General features: G+C 43.2%; 1 protein-coding gene across 1 annotated transcript; it reads right to left on the bottom strand.

The window, feature by feature from the left end:
- Positions 1-630: 630 nt before the first annotated feature.
- On the bottom strand, positions 631-27,134 carry ISX (intestine specific homeobox). The gene is made up of 5 exons (XM_075491695.1): positions 26,963-27,134; positions 18,951-19,193; positions 6,244-6,395; positions 1,531-1,647; positions 631-867 (listed from the first exon to the last, which is right to left on the bottom strand). Exons 1-5 carry the CDS (start codon positions 27,132-27,134, stop codon positions 631-633), a joined length of 921 nt encoding a protein of 306 aa, XP_075347810.1.

A 27,134-nucleotide genomic window follows, 5' to 3' on the forward strand; every position in this document is an offset into this window, starting at 1 on the left:
TGTTTGTGCCCTTTTATTCCAGTCAAAAACACAGACAGCAAATCAAACCCACCCCCCTCCCTCATTGACTACTTGGAAAAAAAGTATCTTGAAAGTTAGATTTTTGACCTAAACATGTTCTTTGCCCCCCGCCCCCCCCCCCCCCCCCCCCAGCGCAGGAGGACCAGAATGTATGAGGAAAGCGATGTAAACTTGCGGAGGAAAGCCCTTTTGGCTGGACCTTGGGGCTACACACACCTCATCGCAGGCATCTTGTCTGCCCCAAGCCATCAGCGCAATAGGGTCATCCAGTGTTGTCTCAGGGCTGAGTAAAACCCCAGTCCTTTTGCAGGGCCGCTCGGTGCACCATCCCCCCATGGACAGGCTCTCAGTTGAGCAGTTGGGTTTCTACAGAGTTGACAGGCTGCTCCTCAGGTGGACAGGGAGCTCCTTCCTGGTCCGTGGTGGCTCAAGCCTACATTCGTTAGGCTGTGGTGACTCATGGTGGCACTTCTGCAGCAAGCTGACCTTGTGTCACAGGCCACCCATCATCCTGGCAAGCTTGTTCGAGGAGAGGAACTGCGTACCCCGAAAATGGTCGTGGGTGAGAAAAGCATGCCCCCAAAGTCCCCCACTCCCCTGTATCCTCCTCTATGTGGAGCTGGCGCAGATACTGCTTCTTTCCAACTTGTGGGGTAGCGGCGTGCCGTAACGGGGGAGGACATTGAAGAGCAAGTATGGTTTTGGGAAGGGCAGCAGCTCCAAGTGGTGGGGGATGAAGGAGAGTGTGCTGGGCAGCCAGGCAGTTGTCAGCTGCTCTTGCGGTGGTGAGTAGTATCCCACAGCAGGAATGGTAGCAGTGAGCTTTCTTGGCATCAAGCTAGCAGCCTTTCAAGAATAAAAATGCAGTCTCAGGTGAATCAATACATACTTTTAGTTAGATGCAATTTACGATCAACCTTATTTGTTTCCCTGGTGCTCAGTAATTAAGAAGAAAAGTTTAGAAGAATAGACTCCCTAAAACCCAGTGAGCAAGGCAAAATACCCTTTGTTCTAGCCATGGAAAAACTCCTGACAGGGAAAGAGCCTGTGTGCCAGCCTACATAATATTAACTGTCCTGGACTTAGCAAGGACATGGGTCAATGGCAAAAAGTGCTGGTCAGCCTAACAAGGCTGGATGTTGTAAAGAGATACTATCTATAAAGAAACATGGCTTTGTGGCTGCAAATGTCATGTTTTTCTTCCTGTTCAGGAAATTTCTGATGGTAAAGATATTTTGATCCGTAGTATGATTTACAGGGAAGTGATTTAGAAGTAAAATGGGGAAGGATCATCCTGCAAGAGACACCTCATGGCATATTTACAAAACAGATTTCATTTCATGAAGAAATGTGTTATTTGGCTATATTTGCTGGGATTTCTCTTCATCATATTGCTGTTTTTGTCTTTTCCAGTCCTCCTTCTCTGGGATAGTCCCATGTGAAGAGGTGACCTGGGGAAGGATAGCTATCTCTTCCTCAGTAGCTTTATACATAGCCTCTGATACTCACTGTGATACCTGACTTGGGAGGAGGAATGAAATCAACTTCTGTCAGATGCTGAAGGCCACCAAAGTTGCCAAATTTTTCATGTTTCCTCCACTTTGCTCGCTGGTTCTGGAACCAGATCTGGATACAGGCAAGAAAGTAAAGGCACAGAAATGAACAGGAGGTGCAGGAGGAACCGCTCACATCCAACTACTTTCCCTACTCTCTAAATGAGCATCAGAAAACATTGACCTCCAGCTCAGCAGAACCAGGGGCTGAACCTAAAGGTAAACACTGGGTTCGACACAGCACCTTTCACACTTTGCATAGCATGTGGGATCTCTGGACTATCATCATAGCCTCTTTTCTCTTGCAGCTCACAGAAAAGCTAGGATGTCCCTGTTCAAGGAAAGACAGTGTCGCAGGGTGCAGCAGGTCTTCCAGGGCTCTCCTGGGAAAGCAGATCCTCTTGTGGTCAAAGCTTTGCAGTAGTCAAGGCACAGAGCATTCTGTTTTTTCTAGGAGCTGTGATTTGTTGCCTGACAGGGCTCTTTCACCCTGTTCCCAAGTGAATAGACTGGGAAAAGACCCGCCTAGATGTTTTGCTGGGCTGCAATAAAAATGTGTCACCAGTGGAGATGTAGTAACAGGGTTCTTCCTATATTTAGCTGGTAGCATTTTGAAATTCACTTAAGGGACCTAAGCAAAAGACCCAAGGGAATACCACCTTCTAAATCACTCAGCAGGCTGAGTATGTTATCTGCCATCTCTTTTGCACTAGAAAACAGACAACTAATTTTCTCAGGGGAGTTTCTTTCATCTGTCAGCTGATTTGACCTGTCTGGCTTCTGGCTGAGGCACAGAAGTATTTATTGTGCAGCCACAGTAGTGCATCTTGTTGCATTGCTGTGAAAAGTTGAATCCCCCTTTCATTGTAGTTTCTAGCTGGCTTAGGAACTTGCTGTTTGAATGTAAACATTTCTTTCTAGGCAAGTGATTCACATGAACACAAGGTGTTAGTGATCAAACCCAGATGCTGCTGGATGTAAATATGTATGTATTTTAAACCCAATAATGAGCAGCTCAATTATTTCTGCATGTCTTGGCCAGGAAGTAATGGGAATGTCAGGAGCCCTCTGTTATATTGCTGATAGTTAGCAGTATCTGAGGTTACTGAAAGGACAGTCCTGTTTATCTGGGTTTGCGTGTTTTTGAGAACTGCTTAGTCTGTATGAACTGCTCCATTCCCTTTCTACCATGCAGGAGTTATATGATGAAATAACACCATAAAAATGACTCCTCTTTAACACCAACAAAGTGATTGAGGGCAGAGGGGGGACTGAAGCCAAAATTCAACCTCTGAAGTGCTCCTTCCAAAGTCTGCACATGGGATAAAGTCGTCACTTCAGGGATTTTTTTTTAATGAAGGCAAAGCTGTGTTCACAGACTGACCTTCTCTTTTTTGCCCAACCAGCTCTCCAACACCCTTACCTCTAAAATGATTTCTTAATGCCCACCCTGAATTTCTTTTACTGGGATTTAACCTATTCCTCCATGCTCTGTCTACCACAGATACTGAGCTACTGGTATCATTTATTCTCTGCATGCTACTAACATTCATTTTTCCAGTGTTCCTGAGCTATGGCACTGACACAGAGCACAGTATTCCCATGTGTGTTCACGAAAGTCACACCAGTGCTAAACACCAGGGACAAGTGCTTCCTTAATCCTGCCTGAGATTCACAAAAGACCCATTTGGTCAGCAGGTCAGCAGGTTGTCCAAGGAAACAAGGACTAAAACAGAGTGCAGAGGGAGGGTGGCGTGCCCCGTGTTGTAGGAATGGCCTCCGTTTGTTACTTCGTAAGATTGTCCCTTTGTTGTTCTCTTGCAGACACATGACCAATGATCTGGAGCTTGCTGTACTAAGTAATCAGCCTTTTAATTATTTTCCAGTCCCCTAATCTTCTTACCATTTCATAGCACTATCATTAAAGATTTTACTGATTAAGTAGTTCAAATTCACGTTTGTGTCAGTAAATGGTTCCTATGAGAGACCACCTTTGAAATGTCCTCATTTGCAATTGGACATCTGTTGCAGACCTAGCTTTTTGTCTACTAGCACATGCCATTTGATCTGCTCTGTTTTCTTAATCCAAGCAGAGTGAAGGATCAAGTCAGGGTCCTTACAGTGACATGCCATCAATGTTATTACCTTTATCAACCAAACACATAGAATCATAGAATTGTAGAACCATAGAAACATACACTGGTTTGGATTGTAAGGGACCTTTTAAAGATGATCTAGTCCAACCCCCCTGCTGGGGGCAGGGACATCTTTCACTAGATCAGGTTGCTCAAAGACCCGTCCAACCTGACTTTGAACACTGCCAATGATGGGACATCCACAGCTTCTCTGGGCAACCTGTTCCAGTGTCTTGCCACCCTCATTGTAATGAATTTCTTCCTTTTATCCAATACAAATCTACCCTCTTTCAGTTTAAAACTGTCACCAATAATCTCATCATAAAAAGATGAGTTTGACAACATCTATTTTCCATAAACCAGTGTTGATAAGCATTAAATATATTACCCTTTCTTTAATTCTTCATTAACAGAGACTCATATCGGCTTTATCACTGTTTTGCCAAAAATCAATGTTTGGCTGACAGGCCAGTCATTATCTGGTTGTCCTGTTTATCCTTTAAATACTAACACAACATTAGATTTCTTCAAGGCCCCTGGAATGTCTCTTGTGCTCCAGGACTGATTAAATACCAACACTGATGACCCAAACTGCTTCTCAAGCAGCTCTTTAAGAACTACTGGAGGTAAGTCACCTAGATGTCTGGATTTAAAAACATCTGTCTGTAGCAGCTGCTGTTCAACATTGTCCTTATGGAAAGTGTTTCATCATCATAGTGTGATACTACCACCTTACCTGACATATTTCCAAGGTTAGAGCAGAAATTATGACTGAACATCTTTGCCATTTCTGCATTATCCTTGACAGTCCCACTGTTTCTATAAAGTAACAGATCAATATAATTGTTCACTTTTTTTTTGTTTGTTCTTAATGGACTTTTATTGAGTTTCCCATGATCCTTAATTTTTCTAACCAAAGCTTTGGCCTGTATCCTTCTGCTTTGCTTATTCATTTTTTATCATTTCTTGTTTCTAATGTTTACTCATCCAGCATCTTTCATTTTGTGTTGCATGTACGCATGCACACATGCAGGGATATAATTCTATCTATCCACTTAAACTGTTTCACAGCAATCATACCTTTGTTTCTTGATTGGAGGACACAAGCTTTTTCACAGTTATGAAATGTTTCACTTGGTTACCCAATGGTTGGTCACTTTTTTTTTCCCACTTAAATTACCTCTCTGAGGTGATTTGACTTATACTGCTTTTAGCTTTGTCAAAACTATTAATTCAAAGTACCAAGAGCATATATGAATTCTCTGCACTCTGTTTTGTTTATATGTGACAAATGTAAGCAATCAAAATTATAACAACTTGTAACTTGTACCTAAGTTACTGCTAATTTTTATTTCTGTGGCCAGTTTCCCTTTATCAGCCAAGACGAGGACAAACGCAGAATTTCCTGTATCGTGTGTAACACTGTCTGAATTGGAAATTTGCCATTTGCAATTCATACACGAGGGGCTTTTTGCTTCCTTTGTGTACATCTCAGGTTGATGTTTCCCATGATAGCTCTTTCTTATTTTTCCCCCTACAGGTTATAAATAATATTTTAAACAGAAGGTTGTCCTGTTCTTTCATGTGATTTGCTGTTCTGTTGGGAACACTGAGTAGTAGCCCAGCTTGTGCTGTATACCTTTGGAAATGCATTGTGGGTGCACTGGTATCGCTAATGGGCGTATTACGGCTATGCTGTTCCAATTCTCCCTGTCACCTAACTATGAAGTAATATCATCATGGTTAGTCAATAGTCCAGGCATGTCATAGTCAATAAACTGCTCTGTGTTGAACTTTGTTAGAGTGGGATATGTGCATAGAAGTACACTGATGACTCTAGCATTATGGCAAGTACAGAAACCGCCTCGTGCAAAAATCGTCACAACAGTGCCTGGTAAACACCACCAAATTCCAATATGCAGTGGTATGTATATTTTAATGTAGCAGATTTCATATGCAGTAAACATTTGGGGTCAATTTTGAGCTCAGTCAGCAAGACTACATTACAGCTGGGGGGAACTGGATTACTTTCTGTGCACTGAAATTACAGCCAGGGCATTTATAGCCTGTGATATCAAAATACAGAACAGTAAGAAAGCATTTTCATTTGGGCAGTTATTTTCACTTTTTTTGAGACCCTGTAGAAGATGGATATCGATGACAGTTCGTACTGTATCTACATTAGTCTATAAAAGGTTGATAAATGATTAATAAATACTTTCATAAATGGCCTCTCTGTCACTACAGAGTCCAACAGGTTGCTCATAACTATCTGTAACTCCTATTTGCTATGCATTTAGTGTACTTAGAGCTCCTGTTAACCCTTTGATTAATCCCATTTGGTTAGTCCCAGCTGGGTGACAAATACTTTTTTCCCTATTTGTAAAAGGAGAACAGTGATATTGGCTTCCTCTGTAAGGTAACAGAGAGGTCACGTATTTCATTAGCGTTTTCACCGAGGCATAAACTATTAAGAACGTACTCTGAATAAAGAATTGGTACAATGAGCATAGCCTTTTGGAGACACAGTGTACCTGAACTCTGGCTTCTGGGAGGTTTATCTTTGCTGCCAGTTGATTGCGAATATGGACATCCGGGTAGTGAGTCACTTGGAAAATCTTCTCCAGTTCCTGGAGCTGCTCAGCGGTGAACGTTGTCCGGATTCTCCGTTTCCCTTTCCTCTCAACTGTGCAAACAGGGAAAGGTGTATCGCATTTTATAGGAAGAGGCCACAGGGCCACAAGAAGATTCAGACATCCAGCAATTTCTGTAAATTGCTATGCAGCTGGGATAGCACCTCCAACACCTTCTAGAGATCTGCTTACCATAGGTGACTGTCTCCTGACCCAGCAGTGAATGTGAATGAACTCCTTTACCATTCAAGGAGTGAGTCAAAAGTGCCCATTTGAAGTGCTAATTCCATTGATCCGCTGCATGTCAACAGCTACAAAACCCTATGGATTTTGTATGGATTACAAAACCCATACTAGCCCTGAAATGGGTTTATCATCAAAGTCCTTTAGTGTTGGACCAAGCTTTGACCCTTTTTTGCTCCTGTCATATGCACACATCTGTTGCTAATTTATAATCCCTTATTAACTATTTGTGAAGAAACCCTTAGTGTAAATGGAATGAAAGAGTAGATACTCCATTTTGTCTTGGTGCTGTTCTCATGCCTGTAACGAATCACCCTCTTTCTTTCAGCTCATAAATTTTCCATCCCTATCTTTTCCTGTCATACTGGTCTTACTAAGCTTTCCTCAAGCTCTGAGGTATTATTTTATTCCATTGTCATTTTTTCAGTTTTGATGAATTTACTACTCCTGTATGCCAGCAAGATCAAAGAGTACCCAAAATACGTGAATGCTGTGGAAGGAAGTCAACCATTCCAGACTGACTGACCTCTGCTCTCTTCCCATACCATTCCTTCAGCAGTATTTAGGGATAGCCAGCAGTTTCACTTCAGTGTGACAGTTGCATTAAAAATATTACCTTACAAAGAAAAGTCATGGTATTCTGACTGCACCGTTGTGGTGTGGGGACTTTCTAAACAAGCTTAACCTTAAGAACTACAAGGCCTTAAAACCCATGGAGCAGCATATGGGGAACTTTGGGTGCTGTGAATTCCTAAGAGGACTCTTAGACTGCTCCATTCCTTCGTCTGCTGTGGTGTGACCACACTAAAGACTTTCCTCAGCACTCCTACACTGTTTTGAAAATGCCCTCCTACACCAGCGTATTTTATTTAGATCATGAAGTCTGTACGCCGCTTAGTGTAAGTTAGAGTAAGGTCTAGGTTGCTCTGCAATGATGCTGAAGGGCTGATGTCTTGCAAGGAGGAGGAGAAGAGAGCAGTGGAAGTGAGCTCTAAGGCAGCTGATCTGCAGAACGTGGAGTTCAGCCTCGTCCCAAGACTGGAATCCTCTTTGATGCACAGATGGAGTATCTTCCAACTGACATTGAACGACCAGCGCAAAAAACCATTGCCCAAGTGTTGTGAGTCACAGGGTTTTTTCTTCTAAGCTTGGAAAACTGCAGCCTGATAGGAGCATAAAAATTCTAATATCACTAGTGACTATGATGAGCTTTCTACTCAATGACCTGAAGTAATTGGCAATGACACCATGTTGCTTGAGAAAATGACCTTTTTGAATAACTGCTTTTGGTCTTCCATAGTCTGATGACAACTACCAATTCATACTGTGTAACTAGATGCATACACTTCCTAATGGGAACAGTTAACCAGAGAAGATTAGCTTAATCCCTCAAAGAGAATTTGTACTTTTTTTCCTCCTTTGGTTCAACCATTAGCATAAACTTTTCCTTTTGGGGGTTAAAGCAGTGAAAAAGGTAACTAAATGCTTTGGCCAACATAAATTGGGCTCTGTGCCAACCAGAAAATGACATTTTTTCATTCTGTAATTGAAACTTCATTGTGACTCTGTTGACACAGAAAATAAGGAATAAAAAATTCTGTCCACTGACTTGGTAGGAAGGTGCCGAGGACATGATATCTGGGGACCAGTAAGTGAATATATTCCATTGTGAATATTTCATCTTTTCTAAACCTTTCGGGTACTTTGAAAGGAAACCAGTCATGCAAGAATAACTGAGCAGCATCATTTATCATAAACACTGTCAATACTCCCATATCTCAGAAACAGCCTAATAAAGCTGATGTCCAACATAGTTAAATCCGTATCATTAGACTTTTCACTGGCCTATCAAAGTACTACTCATTAGAGTGCAGTGCTGGCTTCAGCCCCAAGGGAAAATGTTATTTACATTGATTCTTGCTGGCACTACTGGGGCAGAGATCTGAAATGAGAAATATTTTTGTGCATTTTTGCTGAAGATAGCAATGGGCACTCTCTCCTAAGAAGCCCTGATTACAAAGTTGCATCTACTTGAACCTTCCCAAAAGATGGCTGTAAGGGGGATTTATTGCTATATGGATTAAAAGGGAAACATAAGTGCTGAGAATATGAATCTCAGGACACTACGTCCCCTGTAGATATGATAGAGGTAACAGTTCATAATGGTGTCTCTTGTCTGGAAGATTTTCGCCTCACGCCTCTCTGTGGGAGCTGGTCTCCATATCCTCCTGGGAGATACTGCAGACAGGTAAGATAGAGTACCAAGGTGATACTTTGTCAAGCACATCATGTTCTGTCATACAGTAATGAATCTCCCTGCTATATTTTTATCATTACAACATATGGTATTTATATTTCTCGAGCACAGGGCAATTCATATAGCAGATCCCAACAACAAGTGAAGTTTGCCCTGACCTTGTCATGGTCTCAGAAATTTGAGGGCTCCCTGAGATGTCCTGTACGTCTCCCTGAACACTGAGCTGAGCTCCTGCCTCTATCCAGGGTAGAAGACTGGCTCCACAAACCTGGGAGAAGCTGCAGTCTACCTCCAACATTGCCTGAGTAGAGCAAGAGATCCAAGCTCGAACTGTGACCACATCCCTTTCCTGTGGTCCCAACTGTACATAAACGTCTGGGATGCTGGCAGGGTTCTTGTCCTGCCAGGTTTTGTATGCCCAGACAGTCTATGTACCTTCTAGCAGTCAGAAGGCCTTCAGGAGAAAGAGAACAAACCTGCCTACCTCCCGGAAGATTTCTGACTTAGCAGAAAAAGCCCCATGGGGTTTTTTTTTTAATATTTTAGATTAATGAACTGAAATATAATTTCATGACTATGCAAAGCAAGAAAGAAACTGTCTACGTTTTAAAATCTAAAATGTCACATCAGATAAAAAAGTACATTTTAGTATTCCATCAGAATACGGCAAATAATGATTTAGCCCAGTATAAACCCTTCTGTCTCATGCATTAACTAGACTCTATAGAAACAGGATGACTGAAGTGGACCATGATGGGATTGAAATGAATGCCAAAGACCAGCTGGATCAGACGTCATTGCAGTGGGCACCATGCAAACAGCAATCATTAGTTCTTGCCTGTAAGGACAGATGATGAGAGCCATCATCTCCTCTTCATAATGTGCAATCAAAGCTAAGGCCAAGACTTTTAGTGCCCAAACCAGAGAACACTACCTGGGTTAGAAACAAATGGTTTACATTATTAGGCCATGCTAGCTGCAGGACTTCTCCATAGACAGTATGTTCATACACACCAGAGACAGAGATTATAATGTGGATATCTACCCTTGGCTACCAGCTTAACTAGTTGTGGGTGCTGGCAGGACGCTTGGTGCAGAGTCCATTGGATTAATCAGCCTAGATAGACTCAAGAAATCAGCTGTTACAAGCCATGCAATACCATCTCTACAGGGCCAAGGTGTGGAACAAACTCAGTAGTCAGGATCATGAGTCTAGAAGAAGCTGCAAACTCCATCCTACAAAGAATATATGAGAATGAGAAGACAAAGACTGTGTACAGCTGGTGTACATTTGGGAAGAAACATTTAGTTGAGCTGGGACGTCTTATGGTACCTGAAAGCCGGACCCATTGCCTTGAACCACACAGTATTTTAAATTGTGCTGGAGAGGGGATGGGGAATGGATCCACCAGATAATCTCTTACTGTACGCTGTCTCACTGACAGTTAAGAAGTGTCGGGGATTAGAGAGCATGGCTTCATAGAGAATAGGCTTGTGAGTTTCTGGTGTCTCATATCAGCTTCTTTGGTACAAAAATGACCTAGATAACTTGGTGACGGACAAAAGAAACTCCCTATCAGTTCAGTCTTACATCCTCAACTTTTTTCCTTCTTGAAAGGTGAATTGTTTTACAGACAAGACTCTTATGTAAGGGAAGGATCTACACAGTGTTCAGAAGTGTCAATCCTACTGAAACCAGGTTTTTCAAAGCTGAAACTCATCAGATTAAACAAAATACAACAACATGAGGTCAGCTATGGGCTGGTAGAGACTGAAGGACAGGCTTTGATTTCAACTGGAAATGAAAATAAATTGCTAACAAAATAGACTCCTGTGAACTAATCAAGGCTTTTGCCAGTAGGAAATCTAGAAGAGTGCATTTTTTTCTATAAGTAATCAGTCATTCTATTTTTTTTTAAATACGTATGAAAAAATACAAAAATTCTAGGACTGTATGTTAACATTTTCCCTTGCAAGATGAAACTTTCTCTGACTGTAGCTTTGATACTTCCCTTTGCCTTGGGACCTTAGCTTAGAGATCCCATAGCAAACAACAGCATTCAGAATTACAGTCTAATAAAGAATGTGGGTGGAAGATATAAGACTAGAAAGTGTTGGAAGTGTAACATTGGCTTTACAAACGTGGCTCTAGAGTCTCTGGGGAAATAAGACTCTGTCTGAGTTTCCTGAGCTATTTTCTATGTAAAAGCTGGGGATATTCAAGTGTGCTTTTATGCTCTGTGAAAGTCATTTGCAGGTTAGCTGACTGCTGAAACCAAGCCTGAAAATACCAGGCAGCTAAATATGTCAGCATTTGCAGATGCTTAGAGATACAGCTGTCTATACATTGCCTTACTGTTGACATTGGAAGGGCCAGATTCTCCACGCTGATAAAGCAAGTATAGCTCCTTTAAATTCACTAACAGGCTCCATTTGTCCTCTGCAGATCTCGCTTTATTACTAGGTCAGACCTGGAGCTAGTTAAAGCATTTGAACTTTGTAGAAATACAGATTCTTCTTGAAGGTGCACAGTGAAAGGATGACATCAATGGGTACAAGTTGCGGCAAGGAAAATTCTGATTACATAATAGGAAAAAATGTTTTCACCATGAAGGTAGTCTGACGTGGGCCTGGAGAGGCTGGAGATATTCCATTCTTGGAGATATTCTAAAGTTGACTGGACAAAGACCTAAGCAACCTGATTTAAGCTGACCCTGCTTAGAGTTGGGGTTGGACAAGATGGTCTCCAGAGGTCCCTCCTAACTTACTTTATTATGTGATCTCTGACCTCCAAATACCCACATGGTCTGAAGCCCCCCCATCATTCCTTTCCTAAAAAGTAAGGGAATTTAAGCGCAAGGAGTCTGATTTGCAATTGCTTATTTACACAGTTTTAGCGTAGCGTATTATGACTTATTTCCACTGTCCAGTATAACACAGTTACAAGATAGTAGAGGTATGAGCAAGTCAATACCAAAGACTACTGCTTGTGCCTGAGTTTGCTAAGGAAAAGATATGCAGCTGCAGCAATGCCATACGTGGGCAAATTCATTCTGGATTGTAGTCTGTAGTAGGCAAATAGCCTATGGTACACCTCACACTGCTGTCTCTGAGCTGCCCTGCGTACCTGAACCAGCTAGATAAATGCTGCCTCGGGGAGATCTCTGCAACTGCATCTCCTGTTTGCACTTAGCTCATTAGCAGGCTAAGACTGTATCAAGCCTACTTGGTCTCATTACAAGGGTGCATGCACTGGAGGGATAAGGAACTAAAAACCCAAGAGAAGGGCTAGGAGTCACTGCTGGCACATCTTCGCTTTGGAGTATGTAATCCAGGTAGATGAAAACTGTGGGATCAGTTTATCTTGGTGCAGTTCTCTTTGTTGTTTCTGGACAGACACCCTCTCACGGTAAGCAATAACCAGATCCAAAGGGTTTGCTGCTTCTTTGACAAGAAGAGAGAAAGCAGTCACATAAGCAAGCAAGTGGCTTTAGCTACATATCCGCAGAAATATATATATTTTTCTCTGTGTAACAAAGTTGACTGTATCATTTGTTTCTCAGAAAGAAACTCGGGAGCATTGAAAAAGAGCCTCATTATATCTGGTTAAGTTCTGTTTTTCCCTTTTAGCCTCTTTAAAAGAAGTTCCTGTCTCTCTCTTCTTTTTAATTCAACCAATTACAGATATGTGGGTCTCCCAGCCGGTTCCTTCCCGTGGCTTTTCTGAACATTATTCTCTTGTGGTGACATTCTGCGCATAGCAGCCAAGCCCACAGCAAAAACAATTGTAACTCTGTCAAAGAATTATTATAGGGAGCTCTGATGGCATCAGGACAAAACGTGCTTGTCTATGTACAGAGACGTGCCCGTGGCAGTCCCTCTCCCAGTTAAAGAGGTGGCTCACGGCTTTCAAAAGAGCTTGTGCTTCAATATTTAGGTGGGAGCATGGCAGTGTGGCTAATCTTTATTAAAGTGGTTTTCCAGCCTTTGTTAAGAAGGACTGGCATAGCCAGCGAGACTGATCCTAATTGGATAGGTACAATGTGCTCCTGCTAGAGCCTCCTGCTAGCTAAACGCAGCATTTAGCATCCAGCTGCTGGCCGTTCAGGCGTTGCAGAAGTTAGGACAGAGCAGCATGACTCGAACTTTTAAAGGCTCGACTTCCCTCCCTTCAGTCCAAAACTCCTTGACGGAGAGTTGCTTCCACCCTGGCGCAGAGTACAGTGCCTAATGACCTGACAGCAAGGCTGAAATGCAGAGAGGTACAGACTTTACGTGGTGTGAGCAGGAATGCTAAAAATACCAGGCCATAAACCTGTTTAAGCAAGCTGTATGGCAGCAGCCAGGGGAGTTTCTTAGTCTGCTTGTCAGAGGATTTGGCAAGGAGTAGGCGGTACGTATGAAACTGTTCATGTGGACAGTTCGTTGCAGAGGATGGTGCTCACCATCAGCCTGAGCCCCTGGTGAATTTAACTCTTCCCATCTGCCAGCAAAGAGATGATGGTATTTACAGACACTGCTGCCCTGAGATGGTGTTGTGCGTAACTCTGGCACAGCCAGTGGTCAGCAAAATATCTGGAGGGAGCATGCAGGCCATGGTTTGAGGGACCCCCAACTGACATGGGCGTGTGTTAGTTTCCAACACCTGCTATCAGTTCTGTACCCAGGCTAAAAGACCTGCACCTTCATGAACTCCTTCAGGTCAAAGTGGATTTGGGGTAGATTTATGTGTAGTTTCCCCATTCAGCTAAATTTCAGGCTTGAAATGTACTTTCTCTGAATGTTCAGCTGTTGCCAAACTTCACCTTAAAGATGAGAGAGCAGTGACCAGCCTAATCCCATAATGGTTTTCACCACGGAAAACAGGTTCCCCACCACTCTCCCCACATTCTCTGGTCAACCACCTTTGTCAGAAACAAGCTATTTGCCCATGCAGAAAGCTGAGCTTATTGCAGGTTGCACAGACAGCCTGTTTTCAAGTTTATTCCTGCTCTTTGTGGTTATTTGTACCTGCAAACCTCTAGACATCAATAAGGCATGCTTGTTTACATCCCTGCCTCAGAGTGCTCTCCAAGAAAGCATAATTCCATTATTATTTTAGTGTGTAGTCTCTGCTGTTTCCCATTTCAGCATAAAGCACTTGCTAATACAGTAGGTAAAAGGCCTGCCCTCAATTTTAAAGAACAGTAATTAAAAGCACCAAATCCCAGGGATGTAATGAAAAGTTCTCAGACAATTTAGGAGAAGCCAATAAGTACTTGTAAGACCTTTGAAATAAACTTATCAAGACGTGCCATCAACTTTACAAGTGGTCACATTACACAGATTTGACGAGCGGGAACAAATTAACCTCTGGGTCCTGTGTAATGTGCCCTTTGGATCCAAAATTCCCAGGAAAGAAGAGGCTGCTTGAGGAAAGCATTGAATGCTAACATTTACTTTAACTAAAACCTAAAAAACATGAAGAAACAACACAAACAGAATTTATGATAGTCCTCCAACTGCAGACAGCTTTGCGTTCTTCAGTGCATACTTGTATCAGTGAGACTTTTATATGAACATAGTCTACAGGGTGGGAGTAAAGGATTCAGGTTTCATGCCTTTCATTTAATATCCAAGGTGTGATTATAAACACTCGGTCTTCAAAGAGGGAGAAAAACAAAGAACCAGCCTTCAACGATGCCTCAGGTAAACCCACCAAAGCAAGGTCAATGGTCTGTTGCATTTCTAAATGTATACAGGAATACTGCACTTCAGAGACACAAGGCTGCAGGGACTATTCACACTGACAAACAGAAGACTGGTAAGACAACTAATGGCAGCAAAATTATATATATAGGCATTTATTTTTTCCTCCTGCTTTTCCTTTTCATTTAGAATTGCTCTCTTTTGTTCTGCAGGACAATGGGATGCTTGTGCCCTTTCTTGCAGTCCCATTGGCAAATTCTGGGCAGACGATATTTATCTGGGATTGTGATTATACAGTGCTTCATTGTCTCTTGGGTGTTTTATAAATGCACTAAGATAAATCAGCATATTGGGGAAAAGACTGTTCTGCAAGAGATAAACCGTGCTGTTTCACAGGGGTACATGGATTTGACCATATTGTCCATAAATGAACAGTCCAAATGAATTTATGGCTTCAGAGAAAACATAAACACTAAGCTACAGATGCCTGCAACTGGCATCAATACAGAGGGGCCATGACTTATACTGGAAGTTCTCCTGGACTGAGATCATCTTTATCTTTCCTGTTGTCTTTATGATAATTACTACCAGAATTTGTCAATATGCTTTGGGATCAAAGATGCTATCATAATAATAAAACTATTAGATTAATAACAAGATCCTTGAGCTCCCAGTCAGCAATGTGCAAAGGATTTCTGCTATGGAAATATTTGGATGATGTTGACTCATTATGGCAGCCTCCTCTACACTGAATAATGAAGACATGAGCTGCAGGAAATAACATTGTCCCATTGTTCCCATGGCCTGAAACCCCCAGTTTCTGGTGGAATTAGGAGCCAGCTCTGTTTATTGAAGCCTGATCTACCTTGTATGTGAATTATTGCCCAGAGAAGTAATCCCAGAAGACTGGGCATCCGCCAGTGTCTTAAGGTGATGCTGCTATCTGGCTTCTCCAAGGCACTGACTGCCCCCTTGCTGGAGCAGAGGACTGGAACCGTTACCCATTTGCACTGCTGGGCACCCTCATCCACTGCCTTTGGATGTAAATAGTTACGGTGCACACGCACAAATGTATACAATCAGATCCAGCATGTGTAAAAGATATTGCAAAAGAATTGCCCATGAGGATCTGAACTAGGCTGGGATCTTGTACATGGCAGTCTCCAGCAGGAGCTGCCATAGGTCAGGCAGGCATGGGGGCAATGAAGTCCTCTCAGGCTCCAGTGCTTGGCTGTCTTGAACTGGCCAAGTCTCAAGGGTGTCACACAGAGCAGAGAGAAGGAATTAAAAGGAAAGTGGGAGCTCAGGATTTAACTTGGGCATTTACAGGCACATGTTGTTGTGACGCTGACCGACAGCCACAAGAGTTTGCCCTGCTTGTTCTTAAGTTTTGAAGACCCTGGCAGCGATGGTGGTGGCACATAGCGAAATCGCAGCAATTAATCATTTCACAGAGAGCTGGCGCAAGCAGAGCCTGTACCCACAGCTCCAAAGTAAGGCCTCTCTCAGAATGGTCTCCTTTACAATGGGTTTTATCAGTGCTGCTTCCCAAGAACTAGGTTTTCCGAAAAAGTTCTGCTGAGCTTTTCGTGCAGAAGGCCACAGGGGAAAGCACCCACCGTTCAAGAATGAAGGCTTCCAAATTCAGATGGGGGCTTAGCAAAACTAAATGCCACTGTCAGCACATCTCTAGCATATGAGGGCTTTTCTCTCTTTTTGCTTACAATGCAGCCTCTAAGTTCAAAGTGCGAGAGGCATTGCTTCCTATAAATGGTTCATGATAAGGGCATAAATCTATTTAGTTTAAATGACGCTGCTTAGTCACAGAAGCCATTTTGTGGGAAAAGCAAATTTTTAGGAACAGTGCAGTGTTACAGGGTTTCCTGGAAATGTGCTCCAAATTCACACTCAGGGTCACAGTCGGGGTGCTCTCACTATCTCAGACCACCTGCTCATGAAGGGCATACTGTCATAGCCTCCTCCTCATCTTTCTCCTCCTATCCAAAAAAACACCAGAGAAACCCCAGCCCTCCTGCCTCCAAGCTGATTGTATAGCACGCTTGATTTCTTCTGCTCCCTGACAACTGTACAGATGTGTATGCTTAGTCAGAGCCTAGTGCACTTCCTCACAAATTATGCAGGTGTTTTATATAGATAGAGGCGGGCTGTGAGAAAGGGGTGAGGGAACGCCCAGCCAAGGACTTCTGGTGTCTTTCACATCAGAAAGCTCTCCCACTGCTGAGGTTGGTGCCGTTCCCCTGGGCACTTGTAGGCATCCTTGGTGTGGGTGTCAGGGAGGTCCTGGGGACACCTCCATGGCATATGCTATGGGCATTTGGCACTGCGGGGGTGCCTTATTAGAGGAGCCATGACCGGCCTATAGCTACCATGCCAAAAGCGTGTCTGAAGCACTACAGAGTCGATAGGCTTGGAAACAGAAGTTCGTTTGCTATCAGCTTGAGCTGTAAGGATTACAGACTGCTCCCATGGATGGTGCCTGACTACCTCTCCTGCAGGTGCTGCTGCCAACCTCATCTGGGAAAGGTGACTCCAGCCACAACCAGAGGGAGGAGAGAAAGAGATGCAAGCTCTTCTCCTCTAATGTAAAGTGGAGGAAGGAGGCTGAAGCTTATGATGTTGGAAAGGATTTTAAACCCAGCCCTCCAGCTCTCGGCTAAGAATGACACAGTGCGTGAACAGGATCCGAAACATCATTGTTTGTGCACCGCAGGGAAAATGCCAGTCCAGTGCTTTAGGATCCTCCCCCCTCCTTCAGCCAGTTTCTATCAAAGGCTCAGCAACTGCGGGAACCAGTAGCCTAGAAAATGGCAGATCATTAAACCTCTGCTTGGTTTCAAAACCCCACTGCCACCAGGGAACAGAGGGATTTTTTTTAAAATGCCTTTAAAATATAAGTTGTCGTTGAAAGGGCCTGCTCAGCTCGGCTCAGTTTTGTGCAGATAATTACATGCTTCCCCCCCTGCTTAGCTGATAAGGCTGGTACCGACCACTGCGCTGGTCAATGAGGCTAAGTGCTGAGTTGGGACACCTGCCTCCCTCCTCTGTCACCCTGGGAAAGCCACCTTCCAGCTCCAGTGTGATGCCCGTGGCTGGGGACTCCCTCCCTCATGAAATATACTCCTTTTTAGCACTCACAGGCAGCTCTGAGTACCAGATACATACTGCCCTGGCTCTTCTGCGAGGAGGCAACGTGATATTAACCAGCTGCCATCAGCTGCCTGCAGCTTACAGGGCAGAGGTAGGCAAAAATACCCAGTTATGTTACAAGGCTTCTCTCTGCATCAAGACAGATGCCGTCTCACGCAGGAGGAGGAGGTGACAGCAGCTTGTCACAGGACTCATGTATACCATAGCAGCAGCAGCAGGAACAGGCTTTTATTTCAAATGTATTTCACAGACAGAAATGTTTCCTCTGCCAACTTGCAGAGTATGGGCTGAGGAAGATGTGTGGATCTCAGTGAAGCCAGCTGAGTAACCCTGCATCTGCGGTCACACGAGCCCATTAGGGGGCTTCAATGGACTTAACTGAAATTCCTTTTTTTTTTTTCTTTCAGAAAGGAGTGAATAATAACAAGCTATGCAGGAAATGCCTTACTGCTGCTACTGAGAACCTGTTTTCTGGAGTGTAGTATGATCACCTGTATTAACCTTTCCTAAAACTCAAAGAACTTAAAGCAATTTTTGTCACATGCTACTAATAAATTGCAGTTCATCTGTTAGGAACTTGTCTTCTTAGGTACCGTGCCTCCTGTTTAGCTTAAAAGTCTCTGTGCAACATACTAGCAAATTATATTTGTATTGCCCTTTGCTTTGGCTAAGCAATAGACTGCTGTTTACCAGTGCTCACAACTAATGAAATCAGCAGACCCACCAACATGGCCAGGCTTGAAAATTGTGCCTGACACATCCTGCATGGCAGACCTATTGCACATCGACAGTTTGCCTGTGTGCACGCTGATGACCTCTTCATCACCTGTGCAGTGGGTCCAAGGTGTACAGAACACATCGAGCTGATTCATCGTGTTCAGCAGCCTCGCTCTCCGCGTTGTGCAACGCCCATTTACCAGGAAACGAGCGTTGCACGACCCAGGGAGCGAGGCTGCTGAACACGGTAACTCCGTAGATTGCCACCCCAAGTAGGAGGGCAATAAACACCCAAAGCAGTCCCTTTCACTAAAGTTGATAGGGTTGGCAGGCCTGAGCTAGATCTTTAGCTCAAAGGGTGGGTCTCCGTGTTTTTGATGGCGAGACTGAACAACCATTCCTGTGACACGACCAGGAGCTTAGCGGTAGAAATATTTGTGATGTCTGTTGCTAGGTATTGCCATATACATCATTGTGAGATAACAGCTGTAGTTTTGGGTACTCTGGGAGAAAGTTTGGATATAGAGGCACTCACCATGAAGTGGATGGTCTACTGGGAAATCACATAACTGATCTTCCTCTTCCTCGTGTTTTCTTTTGCCTTCCAGGTGTTCATGTTCTGTGTCTTCACCCAGGAGGGAAGCTGGGCTGTCAGTAGGTCTCCTGCAGTGAGCTGCCTGCACTTTCTTTGCCTTGGCCATGGGTGTAGCACACGTGGCAGGGAGAAGCATTTTGGCTGAAGGTAAGTCACAGTCTAACTGACTCCTGCTGCTGGAATCTGTGAAGAACACAGCACGAAACAGCTTTGAATAAAGCAACTGTCGTTCAGCGCACCTTCAATTTTATGTGAAAAAAAGAAGCATGGGTGTGGTCTAGATACTTCACCATTCAAACCTGAACATATTTAAAATGGCCTTAATCCTTCTGTGCTGTGCATCAATGCCAGGATGACCCCATGTTGCAGAGCCATGATCCCCAAAATCTAGCCTGTTCTCTGCTTCCTTCCACTTTAAAACTTTCAATGGTCCTTGTGGGAGATTTTCAAAAAAGGACTGTAGAAGTAAGGAGACACAACCAAATGATCAAGAAAGCTCAGCTTCCCTGTCAGTATCCAAATTGGTGGCTGCCTTTTCTGAAGAATTCAGAAGTACAGTAGATGTGGAGCTGCTCTGAAAATCTGTCAGCAAGATCACCGTGGAATTTGCTGGATGCCAAATGCTTTTTAAAATCTGATCCTTTCTTAAATGTCCCTGTAGGTACATCTACCCTATAGGAAGATGGGCCAGAGAATAGGCTAAAGGTCAGTATCTTCCCCGATTCAGGTCCATTTGTCCTTTCTTCTACATCTGGGCTGCCTGCCACTCAGATGTAGGCATTGGATAATTCTAAAGGCAGCCTTTGCCCAGGCTGTCAACATTTCTCATCTTCCTTTGTGACAGGTGACACTGGTGATATCTAGGAAGGTACTGACAGCCAGCTCGTCTTCACAAAATCACCTGCATGATCTTGTTGACAGGACAAACGTAAGAGAAGTGTACATTGGCCCATTTTCATGAAGTGCAGCCATAAGGTTAGCTTAGATTTGAGCATGGGTGTTATAAACAATCTCAGTGGGAGCTGAAGGTAACCTCAGCAGTAACCAGTGGTGACATGTGGTAGGACACCTGACCCTGAGTGGTGATGAAATTGGTCACAGAAGCCACGATCTTTGTTCTGACATGGTGTTGCCTTATTACTAACACCATCATCTCTGTGTGTAGCAGGGCCACTGCAAAGATTTTTCAGATTAGTTTTTTGCCCTCATGAATGTAGTATGAGTCCTCACTCTTCCTTATAAAGGTAAGTGGACCTTGCAAAGCCATGCACTGAAATATAACATGCTGGCAAGCCTCATGGTTCTAGGCAGTGGGCTGTCTGTGGCTGTTAGCATCCCAAGAGAGGTATACCAAATACTCCCATTCTCTTATGTGCTCTTTTCTACATTAAAGCCTCACCATAAGCCCCAATTCTGAGTGCTTTATGCGCTGCCTTTGGTAGATGCAGTCAAGGCTCAGGCTTGACTCTTCAGAGACAAAATACCTGGGTCTGTGCTGCTTTAATGGCAAACCTAGAATATGATCTAGTTTTCCTTCATGCCTGGATTTCTTTGCTTGGAAAGGTGGAGTAAGAGGCAACACATAAGCATAATGAACCCATTGGGGATTTTAGGTTCCGTGGTTAGCATGACCCTGAATTGAACATGACAGCACAGGTTTGTCTGCTGTTACCACCAAAGAACATTAAAATCTTAATGCAGTAATGGACTGCACTCCTGAGCAGTCGCCCACATCTAGGCTCTGGGGTTTGCAGCACCTGTGGCTGTTCGCCTCCCCCCTCTCATATGTAAATAGCAGCAAGTGTGAACCCCAACAGGTTGTCCTAGAAGAAACTCCCTTTTTTAATATACATTTTACTTCTGGTGCAGTACCTAGCATTGGCAAAGCATCTAACTTTTTAGACTTGTCAGAGTTTTCTTTTCTGACCAAATAACAAGTTCTATTTGTAACCAGCCTTGGAGCAAAGATAATTATAACATCTGGAGACAAAGTGCCCAATTCTGCCCTCAGTAAAAGCCCACACAATAGGAATTTTACAGAGGGCTGACAGTGACATGAAGAAAATGCAGTTACCAGAGCTCTGGAAATTAGCCAAAGCCTCATGTCAATAAAGGATGGTTGTTCAATTGTTATCTTTTCAAATTATCACCAATCTTTGGGTAAGTGTCTAAACAAAATTGCATGTGTCCAGCCATACTGACCTTAAAAACCTGGTATGACATCCACCTCTGTGTTTGAGGCTTATTGTGCAAAATGAGACTTATTTAATTCCTTTAGGATCAACTAAGTTTGAGTTTTCTGGTGAGAAAACAGGTGAGGTTTTGAACAATATTTGTGGGATAAAGGAGAAGGATAGACCTGGGAGTGGTGACTAGCATGGGGCTGGGGTTAAATGATTTGCTCAAGAGCTCAGAGGATATCAGTGTTGGCATAGGTTCTTAGCCCAGGATTTCTATCTCAATCCCCCACCCCTAAATTAAGGACTAGTTGCACTCCCTTGCTAGATGGGATGCTGCGAAGATGGATATGTTACAGAATTGATGGTGCTTATATCCTAGAGTAATGAAGAACATAAGGGTACCTAGCAAGGTGCTCTTATGGGCAGTGATTAAAGCTTTCTAAGAATGAGAGTGGCATTTTCTAAATTACAGAAGACTTTTCACATGTCTTCATGCTTCATACACAACTTTCCTCCCCAAAATTTTTCTCTTAGATGCTCACATACCCCAGTGATGAGCACAACTTATGTATGAGCATGGATAGAATAATTATAGGCTGAAGAAGAGAAAACAGGGAGGGAATGGAAGACTGTCCTAGGCAGATGGGAAAATACCAATGTCTCTGTGAACTGGTGAAAAGGAGTGGGAGGATCTGTTGTTGGGGACTAAAGAAGCAAATTAAAGTGGCATGAACTTTAAAGAGAGGCTGGAAAAATCAAGGAAGTTTTCTGGAGGATAAGATTGAAGGTAGATGGTACTGAGTTTAAAGCACATATCTGAGAGTTAGGAGCCCCGAGGTCTAGCCCTGTTTGCATTGCAACCTTCTCTGGTGCTTGCTGTCCTGAACAAGCAAGGAGACTGTCTGAAGTGGTAGCTCGTTAGGCCAGCCAGTATTTTTTGGTGCATATTCATGTGACTCCAGCAGAGAGCTCTGAAAAATACCTATGAATTGGCATGGGGTAAAATTTCCTTCAGGGAATGCAGTTTTCTTTTCTTTTTTTTTTTTGCAGGGATGGCAATGACATTTCAGCCTGGCACAACATGACATATTTGTTCCTGTCCTGCACAGAAATGACTTTGACTTGTGGCTCAAAATGGTCTTTTTGGCTTGACTTTCAGTTGCATAGGAAAGGATGGGAAATTTCAGGCAAGATAATAAGATTCCTTTTGGAAGCAGGAAGTTATTTCAGATGGCCTAAGTTCCATTTAAGCCTTTTTGTGTAATCACTGGAGAGAGACAGACCTGTTGTAGGCATAAGGCTTATGATTTTAGGGTCTTACTAAGGCTGTGAACAGGGAAGAGTCTGTCACTGAGAAGTACAAGCAGCTTTTTATTGTGCTGTTTTTCTCTTGCTTCTATACCTTTTTTCTTTTTTTTTTTTTTAGGTGGATTGTTTTTCCTTGTAATGGGTGGGGTGAATTGGTGATATCAGCCAGGTGGTATCTCTTCAGTTATATTCCTTCAGCTGTTTCCTCTTTTACAATAAAGCTGGGTGGAGTGTTGCTAAGGGTGAAGTAAACAATCACCATATTGACATTTGTGTCTGAAGCAGCAGTTGTATTCCTATTAATTTGCATATCCTTAACATAATGGGGCATAACACAGGCAGAATGACAAAATTACTGTCTCTGTTACTGCTTTTACTATTAATTTCCCAGGTGTAACATCCTCATCCCAAGCTCTCCTTGACTTGATAAAGGACCTCCTGTTGGTGGAACCTCACTGCCAGAAACCGGGGGAGTAATGAACAATTATTTCAGATGTACTTTCAAGCACATTGAAATCACATTCCCAGGGATTTCAGAAGAAGGATTTCTTCTGAAATAGGCCTTCTAGTCTTCTCTGTTTAAAATGAAAGAGTTGGCACTAGGGAGGAGATCAACACTTGCTGGGTGTTTGTGTCCCTTGCAAAGGCCATGGTTACCCTTTCTAGGCACTGTGACAAAAAGAAGAGAGGGAAAGCATAGACTGAATACTAAAATGTCTTCTTGTTCACTATTCCTTTTTTAACTCGGTAAGAGTCTTTCAAAAAATTCAAAAATTTCCGTAGACTTCAGAACAACAGCTGCAGTTTCAGGTCATCTAGTAGTTGTGTTTGTGCAGTAAACTCACAAATGGCTAATACTGCAACTGGGAAATTGCACACTCCTGAGAAGACTGCACACTCCTTATTCTAAGTCCCTCTGGAATTACACTCACAAAAACCTCTGAACTTAGGAGTCAGGCCCAGAGATTTTATCACACATGATCAAGTCCTGCCCCAGCTTTGCGTGAGAGGCTGGCACTGTACGTCACATCTTTTTTTTCAAAGAATCATATAATAATTCAGGTTAGAAGCAACTTCTAGAAGCCATCTGGTCCAGCACCCCTGGGTTTTCTTGGGAAAGGACTCCAGGGTAAGGTTTGTCTACGTCCCTCATTTCTGACATTCTGCATCTTCTGGTCCTCTGGTCCCACCCATCTCCTCAGCTCTTAATGGCTAGATTTAGACTTCAGGACAAGTGTGATCTTGGTACCTAGACTGCCTAGATCAGCAAATGAGCTGGATGATAATTTATGGCCTGGGTATTTACCTTATGGTAGCCATGAGTATGTGTGTGGTGCCAGTTCTTGCTCTCACATGGATCATGGCTTGGCTCAGATACATACCATATGGGATGTGGGAAATGTTCTTAAAATCCATAGTAAGATATAACTCAGCCCTGACCTGTAGTACTTCCTTCTTTGCTGCTGCTGAACTGTGCTGGGAAAGCAGCTGGATTTGTGTCCCATCCTGGAATTTCCAACAAGTTCCCTACCTCATTTCAGTTCCCTGACCTTGGCCGGCACCGAGCCAAATTAGATATGGCTGACTATTTACACAACTTGTTTAATGCCAGTGTTATATGGCACAAAGCTGAATGACTTTGATGAAATACAGCAATTGTCCCAAGATGTACAGCATAGGGTGTTGCACTTCTGAAATAAATAAACCTTATCTGCAAAAATCAGCAGTTCTGCTGGGAAAGCAAAGGGTAATAAGCTTAGGTATCTCTTTGGTGTTAGTAAGAAACCAACAGTGAAAAAGCTTCATTTTCATTCTCTTTTTTAAACATCCTTGATCAATTGCAAAAGCAATGCACAACAACATTTTGGAATATCTCTACATCTTTCCTGTTTTCCCAGCTCCACTGACAGTTAAGTGAATCTTCATGTGTATATACTATTTTCATTAGTTAACATTTTACATTGCCTTAAGTATATTAATCCAACCTTGCTTTCTAGCAGGAGAGAGAAGAGTCACTATATTCTCTTGCTATAGCTACAGTCTCTCTCTGTCTAGGTGATGAAGTGAAGTCAAAGGCAAGGACTGGCTGTTTTGCCTGCATTGCTTTCAAGGTGAAAAACTGACTGTATTCTCAGGTGGAGCAATTTGGGATGAGACAGTACTGGCAGTGCAGTAATGCAATCCTAGGAACCCACCACGTCCTGCATACAGATTTGTCAGACCTTGTGCTTGGAGTGGCATGCTTAGCCAAGACACGCAGTGAAACAGGGCTTCAACATATTGATCGTGAAACAGACAATATAAAAAGGTCCCGTCTCTGCCACGCTTCTCTGTTCCCAGAGAAGAGTCTCATGTTGTTAAAATGCAGTTCTATGGTCCATGTTATGACCAGCACTGACTTCATTTTCAGTGGTGTTATCTGTCTCACTTTGGATCCAGTGGCACAAAGCGACTGCCATGGGCCTTCTGGAAAGGACTTTCAGCTCACAAAAGCTCACTCCCACAGAGCTCACGCCAGCACTCTCCCCGCTTGGCAACCTGGCACCTGAGCTCCTTCGACACACGGGCCCCATTACGCTTGCGCCAGCATCAGCTATGTCCTTGTCCACCCCTACAAACTACCAAGCTCTTGCTTGTTTCAGGACTGTATTTAAAACATGGCCTGGGTCTGCTGTTGTTCAGGTCCGATCTGCACGGGCAGCTTTAGGAAACCGCTAAATGCTGCAGTTGTCCAACAGTACGGTGGTGAAACAGCCAAGCAATACTAGCTGTGGCCTTCAGCAAGCTCATCTATCTTTGAAGCTGCCCTTTCTTTGAGCAGCAGGCTGGACTTCCAGATGACCTCGAGAGGTCCCATCCAACCACAATTATCCTATGGTTCTGTGGAAATTCAGCAGCACGCTATCCCTTTCCCCCATACACAGGTTTCTGTGGAAAGCTGCAGGTACTGGCACAAAGGCAGTGGTTGTATTCTCAGCCCTGATGCCTGGGGCTCCCACAGGTGTGAGATGTGTTGTGGGCTGGCCCTGCCCCATGGTCAGGAAACAAGCTCTGTACAGAGACAGTGACCTTACCCTGTGTCCGAGGTGAACAAGAAAGCGCAAATCTTGTGCAAAGCATGGCTGAGAGGCAGCACTAGTGGGACTGGGCTCGAGCCCAACTGGTGATTAATGTTACACTCGTGAGTGTGGTGCTCACTTCACTGTAGTTTCCTTTCCGATTTAGGTCTTGTTTGCTTTCCAGACCAGGTCAGTATCCAGTTTGGACATAAAAAGAGCTGAAACTATGCAAATAAGCAATGGTTACTTGGACTGCCAGGTTTCTGGGAAAAGCCTCTCTCCCTTACTACTGGGTGGTTCATCCGGTGTCCTGGGAAATGGGGTCCTGATGCATGAAAAGATATCTCTGTGTTACAAAAATTAAAGTGTAGCATTAAGCTTTGTTGAAAGCAGTTGAGTGAGAGGTGAGTGAAAATTTTCTGTCGAAACTACAGGTCATTTTTCAGTTAAGTGGATGTGTTTGTATACATAAAACATCTCTTTTTCATGGAAGATGTAGATTAAAAAAGAAGAAGAAATACTAAATCCAGAAAATGTTGGCCATTGGTCTTTGTTTAAGGAAAAAAAGAGACAATTTCTGTGGGGGTAAAAGTTCACTCAAGGCCAAAATAACTAACTGAGGAAACTGAAGTCAAAAAGGCTAATACACTTGCTGGTTTGCTAAGATTGAAGCCGTGCTAGTTTTCTACTAGCTGGTTTTATTTAGTTCATGAAAGGACCTAGTGTCCATGATGATAAGGATAAATGATTAAACACAAATGCTTTCTCTTTTCCTGTTCCAGCAATTGAGTTCTAACACTCCTTAGCTACCATTACCCTTACAGACCATTTCTCCTGCTTGAGGATGAGTGGTCAGATTTATCAGAAAATGGTACTGATATGAGATTTGGCTGTAATTCCAGACAACAGTCAGCTCTTGATATAAGTGAAACTCCAACAACTTCATTAAGTTGCAGCAGTTTTAGGCTAGCTTCCTGAGTTTGGATGCCTGTCCTTCCTTATGACAGGTGATCCTTTTTTTTTTTTAATAACGAGTATTGTTTTTTAAAGGGAAAGACACCAGGATGTTGTATTTGTTCACAATAAACACCTCTCACTGTTACTGAAGAGAGCTACCTGTGATAACTGTTCAGGTTGCATACCCACCTCTCCAATGACACTGGGGCTTCATAATGTACAAAATCCCACCAAAGGCTGGCAGCAGAGCCCAGTCTATTGTGAGGTTGAAAGCAAATTATTTTTTAAAGATTATTTCTGTATATATAATGAATTATTTGTACCTGATGAGGGAAATCCCCGATTCCTACAACAGCTAAAGAATAAAAATTCTACATAATCAAACTGGATAGCTTTAGGGGTTAAAAAGAAAGGAGCATTTTCATTAAGTGTTATAACGGATACTTACCAAATGCCAGTGGTGACCCTGCTTTTAGGGCTGGAGGTCTCTCAGCATAGTTACTTCTGTTCCTGGTTTCACTGCTTAGGGCGCTGCTGGCAGAAGGTTTCTTTAAGATTTCCTCAATGGAAAAGGGCAAGCTGGGCTTCCCCTGGCTGGCACACACCTGGGGGTCCGTCAT

The sequence above is a fragment of the Mycteria americana genome, chromosome 1 (assembly GCF_035582795.1).
Source record: "Mycteria americana isolate JAX WOST 10 ecotype Jacksonville Zoo and Gardens chromosome 1, USCA_MyAme_1.0, whole genome shotgun sequence".
Classification (NCBI taxonomy): Eukaryota; Metazoa; Chordata; class Aves; order Ciconiiformes; family Ciconiidae; genus Mycteria; species Mycteria americana.